The sequence below is a fragment of the Ptychodera flava genome (genome assembly GCF_041260155.1).
Source record: "Ptychodera flava strain L36383 chromosome 23 unlocalized genomic scaffold, AS_Pfla_20210202 Scaffold_24__1_contigs__length_23054250_pilon, whole genome shotgun sequence".
Taxonomy (NCBI): domain Eukaryota; kingdom Metazoa; phylum Hemichordata; class Enteropneusta; family Ptychoderidae; genus Ptychodera; species Ptychodera flava.
In genome coordinates, this window is record NW_027248278.1 from 7,997,012 (window position 1) to 8,015,869 (window position 18,858).

General features: G+C 37.5%; 2 protein-coding genes across 2 annotated transcripts; both read right to left on the reverse strand.

Moving 5' to 3' along the window:
* Positions 1-1,607: 1,607 nt before the first annotated feature.
* Positions 1,608-3,351, reverse strand: LOC139124954 (zinc finger protein 253-like). Its single transcript, XM_070691068.1, has one exon. It carries the CDS (start codon positions 3,222-3,224, stop codon positions 1,608-1,610), a length of 1,617 nt encoding a protein of 538 aa, XP_070547169.1. The 5' UTR covers positions 3,225-3,351.
* Positions 2,986-13,782, reverse strand: LOC139124955 (uncharacterized). Its single transcript, XM_070691069.1, has 4 exons — positions 13,615-13,782; positions 5,005-6,489; positions 4,090-4,296; positions 2,986-3,127 (listed from the first exon to the last, which is right to left on the reverse strand). Exons 2-3 carry the CDS (start codon positions 5,965-5,967, stop codon positions 4,117-4,119), a joined length of 1,143 nt encoding a protein of 380 aa, XP_070547170.1. The 5' UTR covers positions 5,968-6,489; positions 13,615-13,782; the 3' UTR covers positions 2,986-3,127; positions 4,090-4,116.
* Positions 13,783-18,858: the final 5,076 nt, after the last annotated feature.

Sequence of the window (18,858 nt, forward strand, 5' to 3'; positions counted from 1 at the left end):
TTTTCACTACCAAAACTGCCGAGTGCCCCTCTTCTCATAACAGAGCTTCCCCACTGCCCTCTCATCCATACATGATTTTGGCATTAAAGTGTGTTTAAAATAAAACAAAAATTTCCCCACTCACTGATAAAATAAAACAAATGCCCTCTTGCCACCTAACGATTTGTGAATTTGACCTTTTCACACAAAACAGCTTCATTGTCTGCCCCTGCTGACGAGAAATATGTGAAATAAATTTGCATACTTCTGTAAAACAAGGACTGAAAAATCCAACGTTCGAGGGCATTCTCTATGCTCAAGAGGAGAGGATGGAAAGCGCCCTCAAGTGACAGATTTTTCATGTATCACCGTGATGTACCGGTATTTCAAATTTTTTGTCCATGCTCGAACAGACAAAAGGTTGTATTGATTTTCATGCTTTTGCCATATTTGTAGATTATCACAAAGGCCATGCTGAGCAACAAATATACTTGCTTTGTCTGACATTCTTAATTCATGCTAATTTATGTATATTTATTGAGCATTACTCTCATACTGTACATTCATTTATTTTCAGTGAAATGTTCACAATTAAAAAAGATCATTTATGTCAAAGAACTTGTAGACGATAAAAACATTCTGACAAGATCTGATTGATCATTCTAGTGATCTCATTAATTGAGTTCAACATGAGTGCATCAATGAAAAGTCATTGTTGAAAAGAACGGTGAAGTTTTCAGACTGAACTGTTGTAACTTACATCCCTATGCAAGAAATAACAATCTGGCAAACATCTTATTGTAAAATCATGGTTTTGTGGGAGAGGTAGCTATACTGTACTTTGTTCAGTCAATATATATATAATATATATATATATATATATATATATATATATATATATATATATATATATATATATATATATTATTATATATATATATATATAATATATATATATATATATATATATATATATATATATATATATATATATATAGTATGGCCTATCAGAAGGAACTTGTGTTGTATATTCAGACACCTGAATTTCATTAAGGTCTTGAAAGTACCAAATCTAACATTCAGAAAGGGCATCATATACATGCAAAGTTGTTAAAGCTGCACTTTTCAATCCCAGGTTCTCGTATTAGTGGAGTTCTCCTCCCAGTCAAACACTTGGCCAGTACGATGTTTGATTTCTATAACATTGATTACACAAACTGATCTCAACCTTTTGTCACCTTTTGCTAATCCTGCAAACAGAGTTTACACAAGCATTTGATTGATGGTCGGATCAAATCGCCAGCGGTCATTGATTCCCCACCACAAACGTTCGAATTTCCTAAAAAATTGTCTTCAAGTCACTTTAGACTTTGAATACCGGTATAACCACAGAGTTCGATCGGCAGCAACTTCGTGCTGACCGCTTGGCAGTCTGTCTTTGTTTTTGCGGCCGGAGAAAACTAAAAAGTGGCATATTCCAGAGCGTGTGCCCGCGTGTTGCCTGTTTGATGTCCACTTACAAAATGAACGCGGCCATAGCTTCGCGTCCTTTTAAGGAGGCTCAGCCTTTAAAAATTTTGATGACTGAGTCAAAATACATGAAAAGCCTGTGATGATGCGACTGTCATTCACCATTGATCATGTTGCTGAGCTCTAGACGTTTCGGCTGTACTTGGTGTAGCACGAGGTACTACGTACATTGTATCACCTTCATATCGTAATTGTGCAGGATAAGTAACAGGTATGTTGGTCCGATGCTGTTGCTGTTGCATATCTATTTTATCATTGTCATAGTTTGTTGTGGATTCTATGATATTCCTTGCAGGTGTTTTTGTCTGTTTTGCTTGCTTCGTCACGTTTTCCCCATCAACTTCTTTACGATGAACCTTCATGTGTGCCCGAAGGTTATCAGCACGGTTCACTTTCTTGCCACACACTTGGCACTGGAACGGCTTCTCGCCGGAGTGAATGGTCATGTGACGTTTCAGGTGACTACTTTTGAAGAACATTCCGCCGCAGAGTTGACACTTGAAGCGTTTGTCACCAGTGTGGTGTCGTTTATGGTCCACCATCTGTTGATTCTTACTGAATCGCTTACCGCAGATTTCACACTGGAATGGACGCTCTCCAGTGTGCCGCCGAAAGTGGGTCTTAAGATCGTCTGCACGAACGAATGCAAAGTCACATACTGAGCACTTAAATGGCCTTTCACCTGTGTGGATTAATTTGTGCGATCGCAACGTAGATGGCTGACTAAATGTCCTACCACACTGGTCGCATTTGTACGGCTTCTCTCCTGTGTGACAGCGAATGTGTACCACAAGATTTGATTTCTTAGAAAATTTTCGTCCACAAGTTTCACAATCATAAACTTTCTTCCGGTGATACATTTTCACATGCGCCTTGAGCGTTGTAGAGAGCTTGAATTTTTTCCCGCATTTGTCGCACTGTAAGTTTTTGTCACTGTCAGGTACGTGAATCTCCCTGTGCAAGGTGAGGTATGTCGCTATTGTAAACGTCTCCTCACAGATGTTACACTGAAACAAGCGCTCTTTTTTGTGCATGGCTTGCACATGCTGTTGTAAATTTGAATAGCCATCAAGCCTTTCACCACATTCTTTACAAGTCAGTTTTTCCATTTCATGTTTCTTCTTATGCTGTTTTAGCTCCTGAACTGTCATGAATATTTCTCCACAGACGTCGCAGACACTCGACTTTGGTCCGCTTGGAGCAGCTGCTTTACGAGGTTTACGCACAACGAAGGTGTACTTGCGCTTAGCTTTTGGTTGAGCGGTAGGCAGGTAGTCCTCATCGTCATCGTCATCATCTGCGACATCAAAATAGTCTGCTTCTTTGTCACTTTCGTCTTCAGAAATCAGCTCATTGGCTACTTCTTGCAATGTTTCCTGGGGCATCTCAGTTAGATGTAACGTTTTACACCTGTTCTTTCTTCCAGGTGGCCGGCCTCGCTTCCTTTTGACTGGACTTGGTGTCGTCTCAACAGCTCTCTTTGGTGATGGCTGTTTTCGTCTACGTGTTCGCCCTACAATAATTGGGGGATCTTTACTCTGAACACTGTGCACTGGGCTATCAACACACTGCAGGTGTGACTTGTCATTCACTGACTGTTCACCAGACACTGCTGCATCTGTGGTTGAAGCATAATGGGTAAAAAGCAACTGGTAAAAACAGAATCCATTGACCCTTACATGACAATGAGAATTCAACCATCTGTTCACCTCCATTATATGTTATTTTTTCCAATTCACTGCAATTTTCAGTGTTTATATTTGCCCAAACTTGGCATAAAAGACAACAACATGATAGGCATAGGCTTACTGATTAAAACTACGTGAATTTAAGACCCTGTCCTGCGTATAGTAATACTGTACGGGTGCTGAAAAGTTGTATGCTGAAAAGGTGTAAAAGCTATTATGAAACAAAACGGGGGCCTTTGTTCATAGTGAATTGTTACATATGGACTATTTGTAACATTTCTTTACTCTTTGGGTCAATTTGAAATTTCTGGAAATCTCTTTGCATGAAGCCCCATACCAATATGAGCAATGAGTCAAAATTTTCATGGGTCAGAGGAAATGTTGTGGCACTACACATCAATATAGATTGGAGGGAAATCTTATCCTTTTGAAACTGTGTTTGCGGTCAAAAAAAGTACTCTGAATTTCCTTGTCTGCAGGATTATTTGTCTTTAAAAGCCCATAAGCTTTATCTTTTTGCACTTTTTTGGGAGAAGATGGTATGAAATCAAAATGCAACTTATGTCAAAGTGCTTACCATATGTGACCTCAGAACATTTTTGGAAGTACACCTTAGATTTGGAAGTACACCTTAGATTTAACAAGAAAATGGCCGCCATACCGGTATTATACACATGTTAAGGGCATAAATTTAATTGATCGAATCCATCATCAAGGATTGAAACAGTGAAATTTTCCATAATAATATGGCTTAATAAGAGAAATTCAAAACGTCTCCTTGATGCTTTCATGAAATATTTTGGTAAGCAAAATACAAAAAAATACAGCTATCGGTACTGGGTTTTAAGGTTGGAAACAAAAGTACAGTGGTAAGGAATATAAAAAGTGTTACCTCCATTTTCAAGACACAACTTTTCTTTCAGCTTTGAAGCAAACTTGTCTGTTTCCACACCGATGAGTACATCCTTGTGATGTGCATGGAGTCCCTTGTCAAAGTATTGTTCAAGAAGTCATTGGTGCCGTACACGAGGGCATTACTGTCAGAGTCAACCACTTTTAGAAACACTTCACAGCTGATTGATTTCACCAAATCATATACCTGAAGACATGACAGCAAAGAGATATCAGAAATACTTGAGTATTTTGATGTTATCAAAACATATAGTACTAATGATGGGAAATTTATTGATCCAAGTTAAAAGAAATAGATTTTTGACCTTTTTTGAATTTTTGGCAATTTTGGTGGTGCTACATGTATGAAGCGCTATGTTGTTGCATGTTAATTATTATGACTGATATATGGCAACTAACATACCAAAAGATTAAGTGACACCCGACGCTTCATTGCCAAAGCTATCCTATAAGCCTCTGTTCGGTCACTGCAATTATAGCAGATTTCAATCGACCTTAGAAATACAGTACTGTATATGGTATATACCATCCACACACGCAGCGTGCATGGAACCCACAATTTGATATCTACCACACACCATACATCAGAAAGTCTGATAGATGTGATGCCATCTCATTTGACTAATTTACATGACGATATGTGTATGGTGGTCATTTAGAGCTTGAAAGAATTTTAAAATGAACCCCCACAAGTGGAATATCAGAAAAGAATTGTAATAGTTGAGATTCCAAATATCTGTCCCCAAGGCGCGATAGCTACCTTAGCAAAGCAATATACCGTACAGTAGACAGACAAAGCACGGCAGTATCACTGGAGATACAGTCAATTCTATACAGGAGACGTGCGTAGAGATCTTCAAGAACAAAAGTCATGAGTAAAGCAGAGAAGGCTTACCATTTGGAAGACATGATTAATCAGTTTTTCTTTCTGACTTCTGTCCAGTCCTGCTGAAGATTCTTGACTATCCACTTCTTGCTCTGGTCTGTTCAGGACAATTTCTGGTCTTTTCAGGATAGATTCTTGTCTACCACCAACAGTTTCTGGTCTGGTCGGAATATCTTCTGGTCTGTTCAGAACAGCTCCTCCTCTATTCAGGATAGATACTGGTGTAGATGTATTAGCATTTGGTCTACTTTGAACATTTTCTGGTCTATTCAGACTTGTGTCTGATACATCTTTTGGTCTATTCAGAACAGTTTCTGGTCTATTAAGAATAGATTCTGGTCTATCAAGAGCACATCCCAATTCACACTGAATATCTTCTCTATTCAGGACAGCTTCTCTACTTAGGCTTCCTACTGGTCTATTCAGAACAGCTTCTGGTCTATTCAAGATTGATTCTGGTTCTGCATGAGCAGAGTTCTCTTGATCGATCTCACTTCCATTGTCACAGTCTTCTGTTCTTTCTGCACTAACTTCAGTCTGACTACATGAATGTTCTGGTCTATTTGCAGTTTGCCTTTCACTATCTGCTGTGTTTCTCTGGTGATCAGTTGAATTTTGCGGCCTGTTATTGTCTGCAGATGGTTCGTTCAAAACCTCGGGCTCCCCCTCCCATTCAAAATTTGGTCTGCTGCTTGTATGGTTAAGATTATGCAGCGTAGATTCAGATTTATCCTGTGAAAGGTCCTGTCTGTGCAGGGTGTGTTCCTGTCTCTGAGTGGTATGTTCTGCCCGAACTGTATACTCTGGCATATATGGTGAAGACACTGGCCCACTGTCAGAATATTCCATTCTGTTCTGGGTATGACCTGGTCCACTGCTCACTAGTTTCTGTCCTCCTATCGAGTGCTCTTTTCTACTTTTATAGAATTCTGGTCTATTGATGCTGTCTGCTGGCGTACTCATCAGAAGCATCCGTCTCTCTACTGGTTGTTCCGTCTCTCAGTGGAACATGCCAATCTATTCTGGGTACTTTCTTGTCTGTTCATCACAACCTCTGGTTTGTCCATAGCAAAACCTGGTCTATTTGTGTATTCTGGTCTATTCAAGATGTGTTCAAGTCTATTGCCCTGTTGATCAACTGTATATTCTTGTCTACTTGAATACTGAGCGCTATGTAAAGTGCAATCTGACCTGGTTTCTTGGTGGTCTATTGAATGTTCTTGTCCACTCCTATATTCTGGTCTATTCATTATATATTCTTGTCTCTCCAGCATGTATTCTGGTCTCTGTAGAGGTCTTCCATCTACTGAATGTTCTGGTCTACTACTTGTGTATTCTACTCTATCTGCCCCATGTTCCTGTCTATCCACTATATAACCTTGTCTATTCACTAGACTCTGTGGTCTATTCGTCGGGTAATTTGAAGGATCCATGGCCAGGACTTCAAGCACCACTTAAAGTTTACCCTTAGCCTTCTATGGAGATCACTAATTTCTTCAAGGAACAAACAGAAAAATAAAAGGCATTGTTAGTGTATTTCAAATTCCACAGAACCCTTTCTTCCCAGTTCAACACAATGGGGCTTATCTATGCTACAGCATAAACCATGGGACTAAACCGAGCTGTGGTGGTGGGGGGAAGAGGGGATTGTTACAATACAAACCTATGGGCTTAAAATCACATTTTATGTTATATTCATGTACACCTGAAAAAGTATTCTTTATTATGCCCACAGTGACCATTTGCGGAACTGCCAGGTTGTGTTTTCTTTTGATGTACATGCAGTTTCAAAAGCTCCTACAAGCAGAAATGTGCGCCCTCTATGGTCTATCTGACCCTGTGTTTGAAATCAGAAGAGTGGTGGAGGCATTTTAAGGTAGAAATTGTGCCTTGGGGACAGATATTTGGACTCTCAAACTTTTACGATTCTTTTCTGACAAACAACTTGTGGGGGCTCATTTTAAAGCTCTTATAGTAAGAAAATTTTCACCTTCTTGATTTTCGAAAATCGATAATTTTAGTTTTCGCAATATAAGTAACACAGGGATGGCAGCCGTTTTTAATTTCAAATATCAGTAAATGTTAGGTCACGTGTTCCTCTCGTACAAATCTTTGAATGGTGACCCCTGATTTTTATTCTTGATTTGGTGAGAGGCTGATTGAAGGCTTCATTGAGTGACGTTTGAACAAAAGTTTAAGTCTTTCACTTTTGAGGCGCTTACTTCCTCAATGAAAATACCATGAAAAAAACCGAACACCTTGAAGTCCGACTCATGTTTGATACAGTAACAACAATATTGCAGAGTAGGCACTAAATGGCCATTTGCATGTCATCTTCAATGATACATGGGGGTCAGGGGGGTTATAACTTTAAGATGAAAATGCATAATACCCTCTTCCAACAAAAAAGGAACCCGGTGGGGACTTAGTGTTAGCCTGTTGTGCTGTCTCAGCCTAATTACTCCATCACTTTTGTAGTGCTGCGGGCAGCTCTTCCTGTACGATTTCTTCTTACAAGATCTTCTTTGAATCTTATAGGATTCTCATAAGTATCTTATATGCAAATTAGTAAGTAAATTTCTTACAAACGAAAAGAATTAGAGTAAAAATGGTTCATCAAAATTTAACTGTTCTACATAATACTAACACTTTGAGCGCCAAAGTCAATTTTTGTCGCCCTTATGAAAATATTCCACAGTCAATTTTTGTCAGATTTTTGCCAAAATTTTGATAAACAAGTCATCGTTGATGACACAGTCCCCACTTGTTAATGGGTACTTTGATTACATGTCCTCAGAGAGGATAGAGTCATCTTCATTAATTAGGTCTGTGATAAAAATACTGCGATACAGATGGTGCTCAATGGTCAAGAATGAGTTCCATGGTGATGAAAACATAAAACCAATGTAGGCAACCATCCTAAAGTTCATAAAATGAGTCAACTAGGAATTAACCCCTTGACTACCTTGAACGCCGGATATATCCGGCGCCATTTTGAATTACCATATACCTTTTGTGCTGGAAATATCCGGCACAGTTAAATAGGCATATTTGCTTCATGCTAGTCCTTAAAAATCCCGTAATTTTGGCATCTTCACGCAGCGCGACTAAGATAAATGTATTCCGACCTGGCCTGAATGTGATTGCGCCCCTGTATGTCCGAGTACGGCCAATATCCGGAAGCAAAGGTCGTGACCCATGACCTCAACCCTAAAAGGTCGAGCTGATCACAGAAATGTCGCGCTGATTGTTTACAGTTTTCAAGAAGCTGGTTAATGTCATTTACTTGCAAGATTTTTATGATTTGTTTTTTAATGAAATGAAATGTTTATTTATTAAAAACAAATGATTAATATGTAAATATGTTCTATTAATAGCGATATTCTGTCAATGAAACTGGAGGAAATATAATTTTTTACTATAACCCAGTGAAATTTTATAGTAGCCATACTGTCAATATGACTGGCCACATGACTGGTCATGTAATTGGTCATGTGATATGTTGTTCCCTAAAATGTATTTTAAATATTGTCAATTTATTTTTGATAAATCATAACCATTTTAGATGCATGTTTCTGAAAGGAAGACATAAAGGAGGTATTTACAAATAAGATGTGTTGATTTTCAAATACAGAATTATGTCAGATACTGATGTTTGTGGTTCATTTACTCTGCCTTTTATGAGAAAATTCTGAAACAGGTACACCTATAAATAAAGTAAAGTGTAGTTATTATTACATATATGTAAAGACAATGCCATGAAAATTGCAACTGTATTCAAATTTGAGTCATTTTATGGATTCAAAACACGTCCTGATGCTTCAAATATCTTTCCAGCATATTCTTTGCCAACTCTGGTCACATGATGAGTCATGTGACAGTCACGTGACCTGAAAATACAAACTTATGTATGAGAAAGTGGGAAATTTCATGCTGATTCAGAAATATATGGTTTATTGGTACTTACTTAATTTTTACTCTAAGCAGTGTTCATGCAATGACCACACCTAAGATTTTAATAAATATTTACATTAGGGCCCTGGTATATAGAAATACATTGGCCTTGTAGTCAAGGGGTTAATCTTCCTCAATCTAGAGATGTAGCAACAACAACATTTGATATTTACCCAAGAATTTTCGTTTCAATTTTGAGAAATAACTGATTATTAGTTTGGAGAGTAATGTAAACACTGCAATTTGATTGAGAGTGACGATTAAAATTACAGGATCAACACTTTTGAACAAATTTCAATATTTTGATGAAATGTAGACATACACAGCATGATTGGTGTTTCTCTCTACATAGAAAATACTATGATTTCTTTGAAGGGAGAGCCACAGACAGCAATTCTATCACCGTCCGCGGTCACTGCCATGAACTGGGGCAGACTCATTACATCTTGGAATAGATGACGTGTCCACGATCCATCTCTACTCCACACGGAAATCCTACCATTGCCGTGGTCACAAACATAAATGTTGTCAGCGCCATCAAAGGCAATGCTGCGTGGGAAGATCAGCTGACCATCGCCATTACCATGCCGACCGAATTGGTACAGGTAATTTAACTCAGCATCAAAACACTTGATGCAGTGATTGCCATAGTCAGACACCATGACAACATTCCTACTGTTGACAGTGACAAAGCGGGGATGGCTAAATTGTGTTTTGCCACCACCTTGGCCACCAACCTGTGCAATATACTGTCCGTCCTGGCTGTACTTCAGAACACGGTGACCTTTGACCTGTGTGACAATAACAGACCCTTTCACAAGAGCTATGCACCCAAGATCTGAGTCTGTAGGTAGGCTAATTATTTGATAACTTTATTATCTTGATCACAAACAACTATTTGCATGTTATTGTCATCAAGGATGAAGCAGAGGTTGTCCTGAGAGATAGCAATGGACTCTGGCTTGAATGGCTTGGCAAACTGACCAGTGAAACTGCCCAACTCCTTTTCACATGTGTAATCTTCGTTCAGTATGTGTACAATATTGTTGTCGCTGTCACATACCAAAAGTTTATCAGTGTGGAATGCCAAACCTTTTACAAATTCAAACTTGTGTCCGCGACTACCCTTCAGAGTTCTTCTTGACCAATGTCCTGAAAGGTCAAAGGTCAAACAGGACATGAAATAGAAATATACTGACAAAAGGCATTACAGCAGATGATATATCTTGTATCTGAAAACAGATATCTATAGAAATTAAATTAAAGTACAAAGGTAATTATTCAAACAACATTTTGATTTATTTTTCATGATCACCTATTACATTTTAACACCTTTATACAATGGCAAAACAATAATATTGTGTTTTGTCAAAAATTGTCATTTCCACAATCAACTTCTCAGCTTTTGTTTGTGTTTTGTTGATTAAACTTGATCATTAACATGTCATTGTATTTTAGGGAACACTTCATCTTTTATTGAATTAGTGAAAACTAAGTTGCCATAGAAACCTTTTTGATTTTGGTATAAAAATTATTATTTATTATAACTTCTGTGTTTTTTGGTTTGAGCAAACATTCTTTTAAACAGTTCATTATCCATAAGTTGATGACTTCAGAAATGACATATATAGTGACTAAACACAGTTTTTTGGCAAAAAATTATTTTTATGCAATTCCATCAGTAAACTAAAATCTCTGCATTGTATTATAAATTCTTTCATTCAAAAATGGAAGTGTCATCATCATTAAAGATTTACATGTATTTCAAATCTTGTGTTGTAGGTAAGCTTGAAATGACTAAGTACAGTTCTCTTTATGGAGATTACATGCATTCATGAACATTTCCTTTATAAACTAGTCATCGTTGATGACACAGTCCCCACTTGTTAATGGGTACTTTGATTACATGTCCTCAGAGAGGATTGAGTCCTCTTCATTAATTAGGTTTGTGATAAAAATACTTTGATACAGATGGCGCTCAATGGCCAAGAATAAATTCCATGGTGATGAAAACATGAAACCAATGTAGGCAACCATCCAAATGTTCATAAAATGAGTCAACTAGGAATTAATCAACAGGATGTTGTAAAACACTTTTGCATACAATCCTAACACTTGACAGATTTATCAATGGTACCATATTTCTTGATGCAGTATTTACAACACTATGAGATCAACATCTGTATCAAGGTTCATCAAATTTGACGTTGTATTAATTTGTGGCTATATCACTCTAATTAGGGAAGTTCATTACTTATGCAATTAAAAACTAATGAAAATGACACTGATAAATGTCTTTTTCAATGTTAAAGCAATGTGAGCTTAACATCTGTACAAAATTTCATGAATTTGATGCAGTATTTCTTGACATATCAGCCTACTTACGAAACTTCAATAATTGACATGTTACTGCTACATGACGTGAAACAAATTGACGAGCATATGTATGAAATAGGTCAATGTCCTTGTACCAACTTTGAATGATACTGGTGGAAATAAGTCTGAGTTATGGCTCTGTACATTCGAAAATTGTAACAAAATCACAGCCATGCAGCGATATTTGATCTTACTATTTAAAAATCAACACGTATATGTATAACATAAGTCAAAGTCCATGTACCAATTTCGAATAAGATCAGTTGAGACTTGCCAGAGTTATGGCTCTCGACATGAAACAACCATAACAAAATTGCTACCATGTGGCCATATTGGACCATCTCGTGAAACAAATCGACATACATATGTATAAATAAGTCAATGTCCTTGTACCAACTTTGAATAAATTCGCTTGATACAAGTCTGAGTTATGGTTCCAGACATGAAAAATTCAGAAAAAAAAATGGCACCACTGCGGCCATATTGGATTGTATCACAAAACAAATCAATGTGCATATGTATGACATAGGTCAATGTCCTTGTACTATGTTTCAATAAAATCCGTGAATAAAATCAGTTGAGATGCGCCCAAGTTTTGGCTAAGGACATGAAAAAATTGTAACAAAATGGCTGCCATGCAGCCATATTGGATCATATCATGAAGCAAATTGACCTACATATGTATGACATAGGTTAATGTCCTTGTACAAACTTTGAATAAAATCGGTTGAGATATACCTGAGAATTATGGCTCTGTACATGAAAAAATCGTAACAAAATGGCCGCACGGCAGCCATATTGGATCGTATCACATAACAAATTGACATGCATATGTATGACATTAGTCAATCTCCTTGTACCAACTTTGAATAAATTCGCTTGATACATGTCTGAGTATTATGGCTCTGTACATGAAAACATCGTAATAAAATGGCTGCCTGGCAGCCATATTTGATCGTATCATGAAACAAATCGATGTACATATGTATGACATGGGTCAATGTCCTTGTACCAATTTGAATAAAATGGGTTGAGATATGCCTGAGTTATGGCTCCTTACATGAAAAAATCGTAATAAAATGGCCGCCTGGCGGCCATATTGGATCGTATCACCAAAAAAATCAACGTGCCTATCTATGACATTGGTCAATGTCCTTGTACCAACTTTGAATAAAATCGGTTGAAAAATGTCTGAGTTATGGCTCTTTACATGAAAAAATCGTAATAAATGGCCGCCTGGCGGCCATATTGGATCATATCACAAAACAAATCAATGTACATATCTATGACATTGGTCAATGTCCTTGTACCAATTTTGAATAAAATCGGTTGAAACATGTCTGAGTTATGGCTCTATACATGAAAAAATCATAATGCGGCCATATTGGACGTATCACCAAAAAAATCAATGTACATATCTATGACATTAGTCAATATCCTGTACCAACTTTAAATAAAATCGGTTGAAACATGTCTGAGTTATGGCTCTTTACATGAAAAAATCGTAATAAAATGGCCGCCTGGCGGCCATATTGGATCGTATCACACAAAAAATCAATGTACATATCTATGACATTGGTCAATGTCCTTGTACCAACTTTGAATAAAATCGGTTGAAACATGTCTGAGTTATGGCTCTTTACATGAAAAAATCGTAATAAAATGGCCGCCTGGCGGCCATATTGGATCGTATCACAAAACAAATCGACGTGCATCTGTATGACATATGAAGTAATCCTTGTACCAAGTTTGAATGAAATCGCTCTTTGCATCTCTGAGATATCTGCGTGAACGGACGGACGCACGCACGCACGCACGGACATGACCAAACCTATAAGTCCCCCCGGACGGTGTCCGTGGGGACTAACAACTGTGACCAATGAAATGTTGTGTTCATTTGGTCCAAAATTATAAAAAAAATACAGAAAAGTTCATAAAATTGGTAAAATGTTGCACTAAAATTTTGGTGGGGAAAATACAGCACTCAAAGGGTTAAATCTATGTGTCTCTGCACTCGACAAGTCATATTTTGGGTATCAAGCAGTTTACGTTTTCAGCAGAGAATTCAGATTACAGAAATATTCTACTTGGTCAAATACAAATATTTTTACACGGTTTTCCTCAGGGTGTTCAATCGGATGAGCCACTTCAGACAGAGATTGAGACAGTCAGCGCTTCGTAAGCACTACTGGAATAGTAGAAAGAATCGCTGAGGGACAATATATCAGGGGTCGCCAATTAGCACTCACTACAAAATTAACAAATTAATCAATATTACTTAATTCTCACCTTAGAATGGCAATTATCTCGACAGACAAAATTTCTATGAGCGATTAACAATTGTTCGGTGTACACATGACCGACTCACTGCAAAAAAGAGAAGTGTTTTGATGAAAAATTCCTTGTTTTTCACGGATGTACGTTCTGATCAACGAGGGGTCCTACACATACGTATATTGAATACTTCCGGGTTATCGATCTCCATTCAACCTGAATGAGGGCGCTCCATCATAACATCCTAATGCACCGCCCAGGCGTGCATAGTAACTTCAGGCACAGGCACAACTGGAATAAGTCAACTGTTGTCGCGATTCACGTGTATGAAGGTTGTCACGAGCGTGGAAACCTAGTAATTTCATGGTATTGGTAATCATATGGTACTTAGGGTCAGCATTATTAGAATTTTTTATCCCGTGTTGGACATGTTTATGTCTTGTATTATTACATCTTGCTAGCTGCAGTACAGTAGCTCGAGGTTTAGCCTGGGTATTATTCATTAGGGTCGGACGGCAAAACCAGATGCCGTCTGACCAAAATACCCAGCCAAAACGTCGAGCTATTGTAGTACAGATATTCTCTTGCATGATCAAACTTTAATGAAACCCGCCACTGAACACTGGAGAATGGAGAGAACACGGGATTGCTCACAAAGCTTCTCAGCTATTGTGATGCAATGGATGAAAACAAAACGAAATGGTTCACCATTTACGGTCAAGTGTCTGCCCAAATTATTAGACTTATGGAAATGAAATATCAGATATCTGTTATGGTGGTGTTTGAAGAAAACTGAGCAGTGACTTGTCATGGGTATAAAATAATAAGTTTTAGGCAAATTTGTCCTGAAGTGACCGTCTTGATCACTACTGTCAAAGAGGTGGAGCTCATTTGATGGATGGCTATGTCCTCTGGTATCTGCCATCCAACAGTGCTGCCAATCATCCTCTCAAACATGTCTGGTTATAAATAAATTGACACTGTGGCCAGGATTTGGGGTACAATCTCATTCAAATGCTGAGGTCACGATCTGAGGTACAGCCTCATTCAGATTCACAGGATTCAAATGGTGGTTTAATTGAGGGAAACACCACTGGAAAAAAAATGCAACAATATGACAATATGTTGTGAAGTCCTTCATTATTTTGCAGATGTGCAATTTATTTTATGAACATGCAGACAAATCAAAATATCTGTAAATGCCCTAGGAAATAAGCAAAACTACAATTCTTATTGGTTGACACATCTCATGAATATTCAACAATATCTGCCAATCAGGTTCATTCAAATAACTTTGAAAATTCATACTGATTTGCCTTTTTATGTTGATTGGCTACCTGTTAAATCATGAATATTAAAACATCTCCTTAAATGGTGATGTACACGCTCATTAAAATTTCTTATTTCTGTAAATTTGGGTCGAGTCTTGCTATAAAATTCCCAAAGGTCAGAAACAATTTTTTTTCCTCGACAAGACAACAAAATTTCTTTCCTTGAAAGATTAAATCTCCCACCCCTTTTATTCTGTGTGGTTTCACCGGACCCCACTGAAAACACTGGGGCTGATCCACACTGTCATGGAGAGAGGGTAACACACACATAACATTCAAGGTGTTCTTAGCCTGCATTAATTGCATGTACAATTCACAATTAAAAATAGCACTTAAAATATCTCTGAAAGTTTTGTACACAGCATCTCGTGCCTGTGGCTCAAATCTGAAACAGTCTCTTACTATTATCTCAACTGCCAACTTCATCACTAATAACTGTACGCATTACGACTAAAACACAATAATGTCAGTATTTTATACATCAGCTATTCTTTCTTTGCCATCTGGTCATCTGTGAAATAAGGGGCAATGTACAGTGTCTCAAAAGATAACAGCTTATTGGATGTTTCAATATTGTCGTTATTATTGTGCCATGTCAAAATCGCCAATGGGTTACACTATAGCCTTTGTATCAGACTCCTTAAGTTGTTTTAAATAATTACAATCTACCATACAGATATGACCTTTCAAGCCACTGCACATCAGCAGGTAAAAAGCTTCAGTGCACCTGAAGGACTAGTCTAGTCCCTTCCCCAGAGTATTTTTTTGCCTTTGGAGATTTTTGGCCTTTGCCCATGGCAAACGGACTAGACTACTAAAGGACTGATGTGTAGTAACTGTGAAAGTCATGTCTGATTGGTGGATTTTGATTTTTTTTTAAAGAAAATTAAGGAGTTTAAAATTAAAGGCTAATGTGTGGCAGATTGGCTGTTTGGATATTATTCAATAATAACAAAAACGTTTCGCGAACGCAAACGCTACAACCTTTCAATAAGCTGCACTGCCCCTCTTGAGAACTGATGTGTGAGAGAGCTACAGAGTGTGCCATATTCATCTTTTGAACTCTTTAACCCTTTCACCACCATGGTTTGTTCCAAATCATTGTTTTCAATGGTAAAGTTGGACCTGTATACAGGGAACTGGGGGTGAAAGGGTTAAATATCAAAGTATAAACACTTACAGAGTTGCTGTGAAAAATTAAACAGAATGTTTATGTTCTGCTTGTGAAAATCAGAAATATCCTCATTCTTTGAAAAGTCAAATAGAGATCGGGTGCCATTTTGTTCTTCAAATGTCGGTAATTTTACATGATGTATGTTTCCCAAACAAGAGGTTCTCTTGCAGCTCAACAAAGTTTTTCTCTCACTTATGAGAGTAAACTTTAAGGTAGAATGCACCTCGGGGACATATTTGGACTCTCAAACTTTTCAAATTCTTTTCTGATCTACCATTAGCCACTTGTTGGGGTTCATTTTGAAGCTCTCAGAGAAAGAAAAACTGTCACTGTCTTAGTTTTTTTGAAAATTGAAAATATTATTTGTCCCGATAGAGTTAACACAGGAATGGCGGCCATTTTGAATTTTAAATGTCAATAAATGTTGGGTAAATTTTTTCCCTAGTACTAAAATTTACACGATGACCGCCTCATTTTTATTGATTTTGAAAGCGAACAGTTGAACGATTCCTTGAGGAAAGTTTGAGCAAAGTATTAAGTCTTTCACTTTCAATGTGCATTCTACCTTAATTTTGTTTAATAGTTTCCTTGAGCTTTTGCAAAATGAAAGTGTACAATTTCATTCTAAACGTAAATGTCTCTCTTTGATAATAAAATAAAGGACATGAATCCCTATTTGCTGATTTTATTTATATCTTCCTTTGAAGCAAATCATGTGAAAAAGATGAAAATATAGTTCTCCAAAGAACATGGTAAATGTGCACTTTGAAACTACACACCAGAAGTGGGGTTGGATACGATAACTTGGAATGATGTAGCAGATAGACTGTGACCAACTACCCAATCAGCATATCAGCCTACCAGTCATGTGACTTTAATATGCAAATACAATGTGGCAATTTTATGCAAAACAGTCTTCATTAGTCCTTGCAGTCTCTAATATGCACCAACAGCTTACATTTAACATTTAACTACTTTCTTTGGCAAACTCCATGAGTAGCAGTCAATCTAAAATGTATGGAAAATCTTCATGTCACCTACATGGAAAAGGAGTCTCATCTGTTGACTTCACATGCACATTGTGCAGAAGAACGATTAACTTACACGATACCCATCAACCCAGAAGAAATATGCTCCTATGTCCTAAAGTCTTTTGTACTGTAATGACAGAATTTGGTGAAGCTACCAGCCTGTGAAAAACTATGTTGAGCTGGCAAAGTTCCTATGCTGACAGAGAAAATTCTTCTCCCTATTAAGCAATAATTCTCAACCGGCAACTTTCAGTCTAACTTCACCCTTACACCACTATGGATTGGTCCAACACCCATTGTTATCAATGGTGATTGTGTGTCTGTTTACAGGAAGTGGGGTGAACTGGTCAAATATGCAGAGACAGACCAAACCAGATTATTTACAGGTCTGACAGTAGTTTGATAACATTTGAACATGGATTCTTGTGAGCATCACGTATTTCACAGAAATTTTGTGCACAATAATTGCTTATGTCATCACAAACTGTGCACAACCATACAATCTTGTGCTCAATAATTGCTTGTGTCATCACAAACTGTGCACAACCATACAATCTTCCCAAGCATTGTTGAAGGCAAGAGATGCATTACCACAGGAACTGGCACAGAACCATAGGCGATGAAGAACATTTTGTATTTCTTAGAAAAATGTTTCCTAATCAGTATTATTCACATGAATTTGAATCTGGCTCTGTCAAGCTAAATTCTGTGACAACAGAAAACTTTAACACCTCAGTATGACAGAAGTGGCATTTAAAATAACATTTGATTTCTTGATATGCGATTTCACCACCACTTAAAATATTATGCGCCCCTCACTGATAAAATTTGAATTACAAAACATTTTAAGGAGATAGTGGTTATATTTACTATGATCACTTTATTTGCTTCTGGCCTGGAAGTGACAGTAAATCAGTTTTTCAAAATAAAGAAGGCAAATCTGTCTGTCTTTGCAATTTGCAAAGTAATGGACGTTACCAGATTAACATTTACTGGGAAGCCAGTTTGTACTTTCAAAGCCATATATACACAAGTGTGTTGTTTAACTTTCATCTTTTAAGGCCTGTCATCTCCCCATCTGCTGAGCCAGAAGTGTTGATTGTGATTTCAGTTTTGTCAGTAAATATAGCTGCATGCTTGCGACTACGGACAACGCTGCCTCAAATTCAGACAAATGTTGTCGCGTGCATGGCTGTTTTTGCAGCTTATAGTCTGAGTGATAAATTCATACGAAAATTAGTGTGACTTTTAGTAGCCAATGTAACACTTGCAGGTGTTGTTTTCATCGTTGATGTGGTAAATGCGGAAAAAAAAATTATTTATGCCCATTAATGAGGGAAAAAGTGACGTCATTTGCGATCAGCGCTATTACTGAGTATTAACCACACGTTTTTATCTACTTGGCATGGTGCATTGCAGTACGTTTAGTCTGTAAAACTTATACAGTATTTACAGTGTCTCTGTTTTCAGGAGTCTTCAAGTCTTTGCTAAAGTGCACTATTTTTAACCAACTTGACCGGATGATGACATATAAAATTGGTGGCAGGATAAGATTTAAACTTGGAAACTGCAACCCTGTTCTTTGGAATTGTCCTTAGATTGCGTAACGTATATCAGCAGACATTCAAACTTCAGCGGGGAAATCAAAATGTTGGGAAAAATAGTCAAAGCTTTCACACTCTTCATCATGACATAACAGCAGGTAACATCATTCAGAAATCAT